This window comes from Poecilia latipinna, unplaced genomic scaffold, assembly GCF_001443285.1.
Source record: "Poecilia latipinna isolate Pla-1442-1.1 unplaced genomic scaffold, P_latipinna-1.0 Scaffold2319, whole genome shotgun sequence".
NCBI classification, from domain to species: Eukaryota; Metazoa; Chordata; class Actinopteri; order Cyprinodontiformes; family Poeciliidae; genus Poecilia; species Poecilia latipinna.
Window position 1 is genome coordinate 30133 of NW_015114935.1, and position 12261 is coordinate 42393.

A 12261-nucleotide genomic window follows, 5' to 3' on the forward strand; every position below is an offset into this window, starting at 1 on the left:
AAAGACCGGGGCAGGGAATTGAATCCAGAACCTTCTTGCTGCAAGGCAACAGCTCTACCAACTCCACCACTGTGCAGCCAGCAAAAATACAGAAATCATAAAATGTTTCGCTTTATAAATGCATAAGCAAAACATTTTCTAAGCATATTTAAACTAAGGGGCTTTCCAGAAAATGCTAAAGCTATCAGTAATCACCCTCAATAAATATAATCTGCATCTTCATTTTTCATGATACAGTAAATAAATATTAAATATCTTGCTTTGGTCATCAGGGAATTAAAAATTCACTTGAGCCTAAAATAAAATAACTATACAGTTCTTTTAGGATAAAAAAAAAGTGTCAGCAGCCATTATTTCAGATGTCTATAAAGGCATCTGAGTTTCACAGTACACATCCTGTCCAGGCTCCTCCTCGAACGTCACTTTGGCGTCATCAGCATCCAGCTAAAATAAACAAAAAATATGGGATTTATGCATGCAACAGAGCAATTTTTCACCATTAAATAATAAAAGGACTCTTACACATTTCATTTCCAGTTCGGTGAAGAGATGTCCAGTCATGATCATTCTGAGAGGGATGGTGAGGATGAGAACGAAGGGAAGAGCAAGAGATATCGGGCTGGACTTTACGAGCCACAGGATGCCGAGGCAAACTACCTGGATGGCCGTGTACAGGTGCATTCGTCCTGTGCTTACCTGTGTTAAACATACACAGATATCAGTCAAGCAAATTGGGTCCTAAATATGATCAATCAATCAATCAATCAAGTTTATTTCTATAACATATTTTAACAACTAGGCAGTTCAAAGTGCTTTACATAATAAAAACACATCAACAACTGAAACAAAAATTTTCACATCAGAATTTTGATTAATGTTTCATTAATTGTGGTTCAAAAGCAACTCTAACCAGGTGAGTTTTTAGTCTACTTTTAAAGGAACTCAGTATTTTGGATATTTTACAATTGTCAGAAAGTTTGTTCCAGATTTCAGGTGCATAGAAGCTGAATGCTGCTTCTCCATGTTTGGTTCTGGTTCTGGGGATGCAGAGCAGAACCAGAAGACCTGAGGGGTCTGGAAGGTTGATACGGCAGCAGCAGATCTTTGATGTACTGTGGTGCAAAGCCATTAGTGATTTATAATCTAACAACAGCATATTAAAGTTTATTCTCTCAGTGTAGGGACTTTAAAACTGGTGTTATGTGCTCTATCGTCCTTGTTTTAGTCAGAACTTGAGCAGCAGCGTTCTGGATCAGGTATCTACATGTCTTTGGATTCGCTTCTTTCCTGCATTTTGCTCTTCAGCTCCTGTGAAAATGGGGGAGTCTTACTCTGGTGGCGTAAGGCTCATCTGGATGGTATTTCTTTGGAATGAGGAGAAGCAGCATGCGATCCCACAGCTGGATGCCATTCAGTGACGTCACTCCCATGTAGAGGAAGATCCCAAACAGAGCTGACATGGGAATCAACTTTAGGATCGGCTCCATTAGAATTGACAGACCTGGATGTACAAGGATATGTTTTTATAAAGGAATCTTCATTTCCACAAATCAACACCTGAGACGAAGACAATAAGCAGGACCTACCAACAAGCAGAGCTACCACAATGCCACTGATTCGCTGCTCCACTACTCTCTCTATCTTGGGTTTCGTTCCTTTGCTCATGACCGTGAGAGCGTTGGCGTGGGTTACAGTTCTGACCGTGGCAGCGCTCAGCCAAGGCACACCAAATATGGCGCTGAGTCCTCCCATGCCGACCAAAACCAGCAGGTCAAAGTGGAACCCGGAGCCTTTGGCCATCTTCCGCTCAGGTTTACTGATGATCAGACTGCTCAAAGACAGGAGGGATAAATCAATATAACCAAAGGCCGCACTCTCTGGTGCTAAAGATCTAGAGGCAAACTACAAAACCTTTCCACTTTATAAACACAAATGTCAAGATATTTTGTTTGGATTTTAAGTGGCAACAACACAAACTAGGTTGGGATTTATTCAGCTTTTCACAGGTTTTCCCCCAGCCAGTCGCTGTGCAATAAACTCTGAGAAGCTAAAAGTATTCCTCATAGCATGATGCTAATGCCTCCATGTTCTTCTGCAGTGAAGATGCATTCAGGGTGATGGTCAGTGTTCGTTTTTCAAAACACAGCGTTTTGGCAAGTAGGCCAGGAACATCTGTTTGATCTGAATCAATGATAACATAATTTTATAGATGTTTATTTTACCCTCTTCATTGTGACTTTTGGCAAATGTAAATAGGACGAGTATTGGATTTTCTTCAGCAGTAGATTTATTTTCACCAAAATTGTGGATTGCACGGTTAATAGTCATGTTGACAGATTCTCCCTGAGCTCCTTCAAAATTACCATGGTGGTTTAGAGAGAAAGGGGCTGAAAATACTTTTTTTATTTGCTATAAAAAATATGTAAATAAGAAAACATATACTTCTAACTTCTTTGTGTTGGTCTGTCACATAAAATCTGACTAAATTACCTTAAAGTTTGTGGCTGTAGCAAAGTGTGGGAAACGTCAACAAATGTATCTGTTTTTGCAGGACACTGCAACTCACGTAGTGATCTGAGACTCCAAGAAGATGAGAATGAAGATAAGCAGAGCAGGAACGCAGGATGCAAACATCAACCATACGGGAAAAGATTTGTGCTCCCCAAAGGGATTGATAAGCCAGCCTCTTTTGGCCGGATTGGACACCGTCAGGCCTTTAGGAACAACCAGTTTCTGCACATAAGAAGTAAAATGCTGTCAGTTCAGGGCATTAGAGGTTTACTGTCTGTCTTTTAAACAATGTAGAAGCTTTGAAAGAAAAGTCCAACCTGAGTGTAGGTATCCTCAATGTTATAATCTACAACAATCATGAGGAAAATTGCAATGGGAACTCCAAAGTCGCCAAGCAAGCGCCTGACCTGAAGAAGAGAGGCCAAATCCAAAACAGTTGGTTATTAAATCCACTTCCATACTGCAATAAATCGATTTTATTGATCCATCACCAACTCTAAGATGAAGTAGAATTGATCAAGCTAAGCAAAGTTTTTTCTTATTACAAGAATAAAGTCATAATGTTACAAAAAGAAAGTTGCAGTAATACAAGACAAGTCAAAATAATATGGGAACAATGTCAGTATTAGCAGATTGAAGCCATAATATTTGAGGAATGATGTAGAAATTTTAAGAGAACTCTAATACAAAAAAATAACATTAAAATGGGGAATTTTTAGCATCTGGTGAAGTTATACTTTGGTATCGATTTTACAAATACGGACATGCAATTCAAATAAACTTGATTGATAAATACTTAATCTTTTAACACATCAGCATCAAATTATGAGTAGCAGGACTTTGAAATGACTAAGAAAACATTTAATTTTGAAGAAAACCACACAAACTGAGCTGCTCACATCAGATCTTAACAACCCTAAAAGCTTTTTTCTTAAAAAAAAAACAAAAACCTTAAGACATTTTGATATAGTCAATATTTTGACTGTATTCTCTTTGTAGCCTGGCCCTAATACTCCATTATACAACTCTCAGAAGAGATGATTGAAAAGAAAGCCACACTTTCTTTTTTAGAAAATAGAGTGAGATTTATTTTCTTAAAATTGGAAATAAGATCTGGTATGAAAAAATATAAGATCTCATTTTTAAACTCAAAATAAAACCTGAAAAATAACCAGTTATAATAATAACGTAAAAGGTCTTGACCGTCGTGCGATGACTCACATTTCCAGGAAGGAAAGTCCCGTTCTTGAACTGCCGCAGGAAAAACGCGATGAAGAAGCAGCCAAACATGAGGCACATGGAGAGCAGGGCCGTGTTCGGGTACGGCGGCTTCACGGTGTTCTCAATCACCGTTGTGTTTCCGGTTTTGTTGTCGTACGTGGTGATCCACTCCACCCTTGGGTGCCAGGGATTTTCCAATGTTGCATTCACATGATCATAATTCATAATCAGCGGATGCGCCTTGAAGATCTGAGAAGAAGTTGACAGAGAGTTAACAAAGAGATGTAAGATGATTTATTTGAGGAGGGAGAATACGTCTTTGAGTTTTTGTTTACCCTTCCTAGCTTGGCAAAGGTTTCATAAATGAAGATGATGGAGATGAGAATGGAGAAGATTTCCTGGGTGAAGCGTGAGATGTAGCGCACCAGAAAGCTGCCCTCAAAGGCGACAATGATCACCACGATGATGACGAGCCACACCCCGACCCACACCCTCCCGACGATGTACTCGATGTCCTGGGACTTACAGAACTGAACGAAGGAAATTAGGGATGAAGTGAGCCGCGACCATGATCAAATGTTTTTAAAACCCGACAGGTAAAACTCACAGCAAAGAAGGCCTCTTCGAACACCAAAAGAGGGCCGGAAAAACCGATAACCAGGATGGGCTGAGCTGCGACAAAGCAGAAGATGATACCCTGGATGCTGGTGGAGATGAGGAGCTCCGGCACACCCATCATGTTCTCCACCTTATCAGCTACACAGCGAAACGTTTAAAAGTTATTCAGGGGCTCTATCTGGAAAATAAAACCAGATTTCGATTTGGTTACACACCCAGCAGGCCTCCGAAGGTGATGGCAGGAGACAGAGCAGCAAAGTAGATGAAAATAATGGCGGCCAGAGCCTGGGCGTTCAGGGCATCTGTAAGGTCGCTCTTGTAGTATTGGTAGCGTCTCTTTATGTCTCGAATCATCCCGCCGAATGGCCGGCCGGTGCGTGAGAGCGGATCTTCAACAGAAGCCGCGCTCGCTATAGAAACTGCAGAGAAATGCCGTCAAGTTAAAGCTGCTCCCAAATCTCTATGTTGGTGAACATATTGGTCTTAACATGAGGAAATTAAGTAAATATGAACAAGTTCTGTCTTGTTTTTCTAACTACATGTGCTGCTTTTTACCCACAGATGCACAGAGTACCCAAAGATTGTACTCAAGTAAAATTAAAATATAGCCGTCCAAGAAATTACTCAAGTAAGAGTAAAGAAGTATTTGGCTCAAGTACTGAGTAACAGATCAAACGATCAATTATTTTTATATTTAAAAATTACATAATCAGACAGACCAAAATATAAAATTAAATGGAAATTTTGGTATTTTAAGTAACAAGATGACAAAAATTCGTATAAATAAATACAAAAATAACAAATTTAGGCAAAATAAATATTTTCCAAATCAATTTCTTTCAATATAAAACTGAGCTGTTGAAATATGTTTGATTTTCAGTCAAGTAAGAGAAGCAATGCTTTGTAATAAAATTACTCAAGTAAAAGTAAAAAGTACAGCATAGCAAAAACACTCCTAAAAGCACATTTAAAGAAAAAGTTACTAATGTAGCTGTAACTGAGTAAATGCATCTAGTTGCTACCGAACTCTGCACATTTAACCTGAACAGTGAGCGTATGCTGGGATCAAGAGTGAGAAATCCACAGTGTCCTGCTGCGTCAGCACTGGGAATGGTACTTCTGCTTCTCTTGCTGTATTTCTGTTTATTTATAAATAGTTAAGGATCAACTGGACGTATGGAAATTACATGTTTATGAACAACTATTTATTGATTTAATGCTTTCTAAATGCTCCCCCCTGTTCATATAACTATAAACCAAATTGACCATCCTGGTTTATCTGGTTATATTGTGTTAAATATGTAGTAATTCAATCCCAGAGAGATATTTCCCCTTAGATGTGATGAAAGTTTTCACCAATCATTATTTAGCAGCTTGTCCGATTCACTCGTGCTAATAATCAGTGGTGCTGCTGTTTATGGTTTGGTACAACATTTATTAGCTCCACTGGTTGAAAAAAAAGCTGAAAAAGACTTAAAATTAATGGCTGCTATAAGTAAGTGAAGATTGCACTCTTTGTGGCTGTTCTCTAAACACTGAATATTTTCACATCCCTTACCAGCATACCCAGCATACCCACTGAGTTTGGTGACATGGTAAACAGGGATTCTCCATCTTTGTTCCAGTTTCACTTGTTTGAAACTGCTAAGTCATGGCCATAACTGTTTATATGGGCAACATATGTTTGAGCTTCTGACAAAAAAATATCCATAAATCTGCAAGATTTATCTAAGTGTATATTGAAATATGACTCAGGTACATTTTCAAATATGAGTGTGAGATCATGCTCCTGCAGTAAAATATAAAATTTCTTTGCACATCTTTACCAGAGGTGGTTTTAAAAGTAACTCTCACCTCTGCGAGCTTTGGAGTCCCTCCGGAGCGTCAGGTCTTGAGAGTGCAGTCTGTCCTTCAGGAGTTTCTTCTGAAAGCTGATGATGGAGCTGAGCATCCCTTCATTCTTGATTTCAGTGGGTGGGATGACAATGCTGCAGTCGATAAAATCCACCAAGGCATCCGTTAGCTCCCTGGTCGTCTTTGCTTGAAAGGCCTCCTGGTTAAAAACCTCGGATGGAGAAAGTGGGGAAAATTTTGTAATTTCTCTCACAAATAATTTGATATATAAAACTCGGTATGTTCGGCAAATGTCTCACTTTGTCAGCCATCAGAGCGGCCATGGCTCGGCCAGTCTCGTGGTAGTCCAGGTCAACCTTGCTTGGGCCAATCAGAACAAAGACGAAGCGAACGGGAACCGGGGCCTCCAGAGCCGAGTCGAGGGCCACCGCTTCCTTCAGCCGCACAAAAACAATCGTGGCTTTCTCCAGAAAGTCCAAGGCTCCTGGTCAGAAAGAGACACAGTAAATGTTGTGTTTGAACTTTGATAAAATAAAAATGTCGGCCGTAAGAAACCAGTTCCGTCACTGCAAGAAGGCAAAATAAGAATAAAAATTGGAGCTCACCTACGAGCACCATGCAGGCCTCAACGTGATCGGATTCATCTTTCTGAACAACGCAGAAAAAAAACGAGTCAAAAATATATACTTTATCTTTAAGAAGGAGGTGAGTAAAGTACCCAACAATTGTACTGGAGTAAGAGAAACAGTGAGATTAAAAAGTCTTTGGTAAAAGATCTGCTATTTTTGTTAAAGTTTTCTTTTTGAAAAATATTTTGTCTTATTATGTTATTTTTTGTTACTTAAAATACCAATATTTCCACTTAATTTTTTATTTGGTTCGTCTGAGTAATTTTTAAATATTATTAAATGATTGATAATTTGATCAGTTACTCAGTTCTTGAGTACTTGAATATACATTTTACTAAATATTTGTTTACTCGAGTCATTCCTTGGCTGCCTACATTTCACTTTTGCTTGAGTAAAAATATGCTGAAGCAGCGCTACTCCTTACTCGAGTACAATTTTTACTCTGCTCACCTCTGAATAAAAGTAAAAAGTATCAATCCAAGAAATTACTCAAGAAAGAGTAAAAAAGTATTTGGTAAAAGTCTGAGTGACTGATCAAATCATAAATCATTTAATATTTAAAAATTGCATAATCACATAAATAAAACATTTATTGAGAATTTTTCATTTTAAGAATGAACATTTTTTCCAACAAATTAACATAATTAAATGTAACTAGTTACAACCCAACTCTGCGTATATGTTGCTGTATGCTCTGCAGCAGTAAAACCAAAGACGTCTCATAGAGGAAAAATGCTTTCCTCTATGAGGAATTGAAAGAAATAATATCAGAGATTATTCTGAAAGGCAGCCTCATTGTTTTATCAGAAGGAACTTACTCTCTCCCTGACTGAAAACCTGTGCAGGTCCGTCCCATCGGTCAGCCTTTGGCTCTCTGGGTCAGTGGATTCACTGCAGGCAGAAACGTCACAAGCTTAAAGCTTTTTCTTCACATATATAATGCACACAGGTTAGTCAATTAAATCTTCTCATTTAAATTTCCAAAAAAAAAAAAAACAATCTGAGGACCTTGATGTGTCAAAGAGACTTACAGATATTTTTGTCTAGTCAGCAAATGCAGAAAAAGAAACAGTCGTTTAATAAATAAATAACTCAATCCATTCTACTTATTTGGTTAAACAAGGGGTCAACAATCTTTTAAATGCAAATAGCTATGAAATAAATTGTGTCCAAAGACCCCAAATAATAAGAAAAATGTAAATATAGATATTTTCTCGATAAAAGTTTTATTTTGAAAGCTATAGCTGCTTAGAAAACTTAAATGTTATCTTTTGATTAAATAAATTATCTTGTCTTTAACACTCTGATCATTTTTGTGTTTTCATGACCCTTCTGTCATAAAACTACACCCCAGAATATTATATTGATTTAAAAATAAATAAAATCATATTTTGAAAATGGTTTTATTCTTTTCCTTCAAATCGGAGTAATACCTAACATGATAGCATGCCTTCTCGTCCAGCATCAGTGTCTGACCTCACAAATGCTCTTCAGGAACAATATTCAAAGACACACTTTGAAACATCAGAGCTGAAGCTGTCACAACTCCAAAGGAAGGGAAAATAACAAGATACCAAAACTTTTGCAATATATTGTAAATTTGAATTTCTTAATTTCTTGTATCGTTAAAAAAAAAGTTCTTAATTCTGCTTTTAACATGCAAGGTAACTATTGTCCAGATTTGTTGCCTTGCAGGCAGATTGTTTGGTGGTCAGTGATGGGTTCCCATAATCACAGGTTTGGGCGTTACAGCAGCAACTTTCTCTAACTAAAGCAGTTAAACCTGAACCTCCTGAGTGGAGCTTTGGTTAATTGCCTGAGCTGAAAGCCTAAATGTAGGTCACCGTGTTTGAGTCACTGCCGGGTGGCGTCTCAAAGGATACCTGCGGTTTTGAAGGAGAGCGTTCAGCACACCTTCGCGGTCTCCAGATCTAATCTCTTTCTTGCTAACCATCTCGCCAACCATCTTCTCAGCGATGGCAGCCAAAGTTTTCTCCTCGCAGTCGAAGATGGTCACAACTTGGGAGGAGAAATATTAGAAGACATGTTAATAACACGAGGAAAATCATCCGCTTTAGCATCATTTTGCAAAAGCGGAATTCAAAAAATCTGTTATATTTACTGTACTTTTGAGAAAAAAATGCGTGCAATGCAAATGTTGCTAGACTTCTGAATTTGAAGTACACTGCAAAAATACAAAATCTTACCAAGTATTATGGTCTAATTTCTAGTGCAAAATAAGAAATAAGACAAAATTATTTCACTTACAACAAGATATTTTCCACAAATCTGGAATAAACTTTCAGAAAACTGCAAAACAGCTGAAACACCGAGTTCCTTTAAGTCTAGAGTAAACACCCAGCTGTTTAGAGTTCCTTCTGAAACATAATCAGTGAAACATTCATCAAAAATCTGTTGTGTAACAATGACAAAATATAATGTTTCGATGCTGACTGTGTTCTATGACTTTGTACTTTTGTGTTTTTATGATGTAAAGCCCTTCGAAATGCCTTACTACTGAAATGTGCTATACAAATAAATGTTAATTTGATTTGATAAGTGAAATAATCTGCCAGTGGAACTAATATTTTTTAACAATATTAAAGATTATTGACTTAAAACGAGCTCTTATAACTTGCTGAGAAGTTACATGTAAGTTTTGTCTTATTTCAAGCATATTAAGATATTTTCACTAGAAACCAGACCAAAAATACTTGGTGAGATGTTGTGTTATAAATGCAGATGTCAATACAACAAAACCCTAAATCAATATTTAAACCTCTAAGGGACACAGACACCTTTTAAAACACATTAAATATTCCCAAAGAGACACGTTTTTAGAAATGTTAGCACACACTGACCGGTGTTCATGGTGCGCCGCAGCTGGATGAGGCTCTTGAAGGTGAGGTAGGAGATTTGGGAGGATGCCCAGACCCCAGCCTGCGGGTCCAAGCTCTCCTCGTAGCCCGCCCATCGGCCCGTCTCCTGCCAGTAGCCCTGCTGCTCCTGCTCCTTCATCTCCGCCTTCTGCTTCACACACCTGTGAGCGGACAGACGCACGTAGAGCTGAGGACATGATGGAGCCGCTGGTGAAACGAAGAGCTGCACAGGGCTGGTGGATGAACTGGAGCTGCGCCGCCTACAAGCGCAGCCTGGGCATGTGGTTTGCAGCTGAGGTTTCTGTGACCACTTCATGTACGTGAAGGGCCGTCGGTCAGATAAATGACGGACAAGACAGTGGCTTGTTTGTAATAAGTAGAGAGCGCAACCAGAAAGATCTGCTTCCTCTGAGCCTGATATTGACGTAAACTCTGGTTAAAACAAGAGAGTTATTAGAAATCTAATTCCGATTTTTCTTCATGCAGTTAAAACATGAACGTGGTTCTTCTGTAATTACTCAGCTGATTCATTTTCCTGTATTTTTTTTTTGTTTGTTTTAGGTTTTATTACCTAAGTTTTGGGGGGTTGGATGACAGGAAAAGCATCAGTAACATTTAAATGACTGAACTTTTGATCTAGTTTTAGTGCAAATATCTTAGCATACTTGAAATAAGACAAAATTAACTTACAATTAACGTTTCAGCAAGATATAGCAGCTTGTTCTAAGTAAATAATTCCACTGGCACATTATTTCATTTATAACCAGCACTTTTTCATCAATATTTAGCAACTACTGACCGAAAACAAGCTCATATATCTTGCTGTAAAGTTAATTGTAAGTTAACTTAGTTTTATTTCAAGTGTACTATGATATTTGGATTGAAACTAGACCAAAACTACTTGTTTTTGCAGTGCGCTGTACATTTTTGTGCAGCCTCCTTTACTCTGACACACCTAATTCAAATCCAGTTTAAACAGCTGTCTCCAGTTGTCTCCAGACTTCAGATTTTTTTAAGTCTGAAGTCGCAGATTAACCCAGAAAAGGATTTAGAGCAAACCCAGAGAAGGATATGTAAAGCAATTTGAATTGCCTTGTTGCTGAAAATGTGCTATATAAATAACATTGCCTTGCCTAAGTGCTCTAGGAAGGCCTGGCCTAAGTACTCTAGGAAGGCCTGGCCTAAGTACTCTAGGAAGGCCTTGCCTAAGTACTCTAGGAAGGCCTGGCCTAAGTACTCTAGGAAGGCCTGGCCTAAGTACTCTAGGAAGGCGTCTGAGGTTTGGTAATTAAGTTAAGTGAATGGAGAATGAAGCATGGGAATGGCAGCATAATGCTGTGAGGATGCTTTTCTTTAACAGAGTCGTGGAAACAGGTCAGAAGTCGTTATAAAAACCCTCATGCGCCACCATGTCTGGGTCTATTACACAAAATCCCAACCAAATACAACCAAGTTTTGATAAAACAATGGAAACACTCAGTGGTGCGTGAATACTATTGCAATGCCAATATGCTTGATAGAGGGCAACGAAACTTTCTGCCGAGGTTCAGTTGAGTTCTTTTCAAGCACGTTGGATTACCGTGACCTGGATCACTGGAAGACTTCAGAGACGACTGGATCAGATAAAAATCACCTTCATGCTTTACTGCAAGACCCAAACACACAAGATATTATGGGTGTTGTTTTCCCGCAGAGCGGCAACAGGTACAACACTGAATTATGTCAGTCGTGTCCGACAAACTGGACATGGATCAAGAGGAATCAGGAAGGTGACGCTTTGTGTCTAAAGTAAACATGGTGGCTATCCTGTTTCAGGAGGAAACTGGCTGCAGGGTCTGCTTCGTCGCTGGTTTCTGTCAGCGGCGTGAACGACGGATCACCCTGGACAACGACTTGTTTGCACTGTCAATACGTCTTGAGTGGTCCGGTATGCGCTGCGTACCTGGCAGTCTTCCACTGGGAATTCGGATGGAGGTTGTCTTCCTTTCTGCTGAAAGAAACATTATTGAGCAAATTAGAGATAATTTAGAAAATGAACATATGAATATGGTCAAGTGTTTGAGAGGGAGTTTATCCAGAGTGTAGCGGTTGACCTCCAGTCCACAAAGTTGGGTAAACAATCCAAAACTTACACTCAAGTAAGAGTAGCAGAACTACTTTGTCATATTTTTTACTCAGTTACATTTACTTGAGTAACTTGTTGGATATAATGTACTTTTAGGAGTATTTCTACTACGCTGTACTTTTGAGTAATTTTATTGTGAAGTATTTCTACTGTTACTTGAGTAAAGTTTCTGGATTTTCTACCCACTGAATGAAAAACAAACATGTTTTAACCAAAACGTCACCAGACACAGACACACAGCTGCAGTTTTTGTTAAAGTTTCTGAAGTTTTTGTTGAAAGAAACTGATTTGGGAACTTTTCTTTTACATGATTTTATTTTTTTAATTATATAAATTGTTGTCGTTTTTATCCTTAAAATACCAATATTTCCACTTAACTTTATATTTTGTTCCATCTGATTATGTATTTTTTAAATATTAAATG

General features: G+C 38.4%; 1 protein-coding gene across 2 annotated transcripts in view; it reads right to left on the bottom strand.

Annotated features, from left to right (window-relative positions):
* Positions 1-79: 79 nt before the first annotated feature.
* Positions 80-12261, bottom strand: part of slc4a1b (solute carrier family 4 member 1b (Diego blood group)) — an 18282-nt gene continuing 6100 nt past the window's right edge. The window contains exons 2-18 of one of the 2 annotated variants that reach the window (XM_015018768.1): positions 11655-11702; positions 9695-9873; positions 8717-8852; positions 7652-7724; positions 6810-6852; positions 6504-6688; positions 6205-6415; positions 4566-4769; positions 4340-4488; positions 4068-4262; positions 3733-3981; positions 2829-2918; positions 2567-2733; positions 1587-1828; positions 1332-1501; positions 523-696; positions 80-444 (exon numbers count right to left, since the gene is read on the bottom strand). In XM_015018768.1, the coding sequence (XP_014874254.1) occupies positions 364-444; positions 523-696; positions 1332-1501; positions 1587-1828; positions 2567-2733; positions 2829-2918; positions 3733-3981; positions 4068-4262; positions 4340-4488; positions 4566-4769; positions 6205-6415; positions 6504-6688; positions 6810-6852; positions 7652-7724; positions 8717-8852; positions 9695-9851 (2526 nt within the window). In that variant the 5' untranslated portion in view covers positions 9852-9873; positions 11655-11702 and the 3' untranslated portion in view covers positions 80-363. The remainder of the gene's footprint in view (positions 445-522; positions 697-1331; positions 1502-1586; positions 1829-2566; positions 2734-2828; positions 2919-3732; positions 3982-4067; positions 4263-4339; positions 4489-4565; positions 4770-6204; positions 6416-6503; positions 6689-6809; positions 6853-7651; positions 7725-8716; positions 8853-9694; positions 9874-11654; positions 11703-12261) is intronic. The other variant, XM_015018769.1, reaches the window with a different exon arrangement.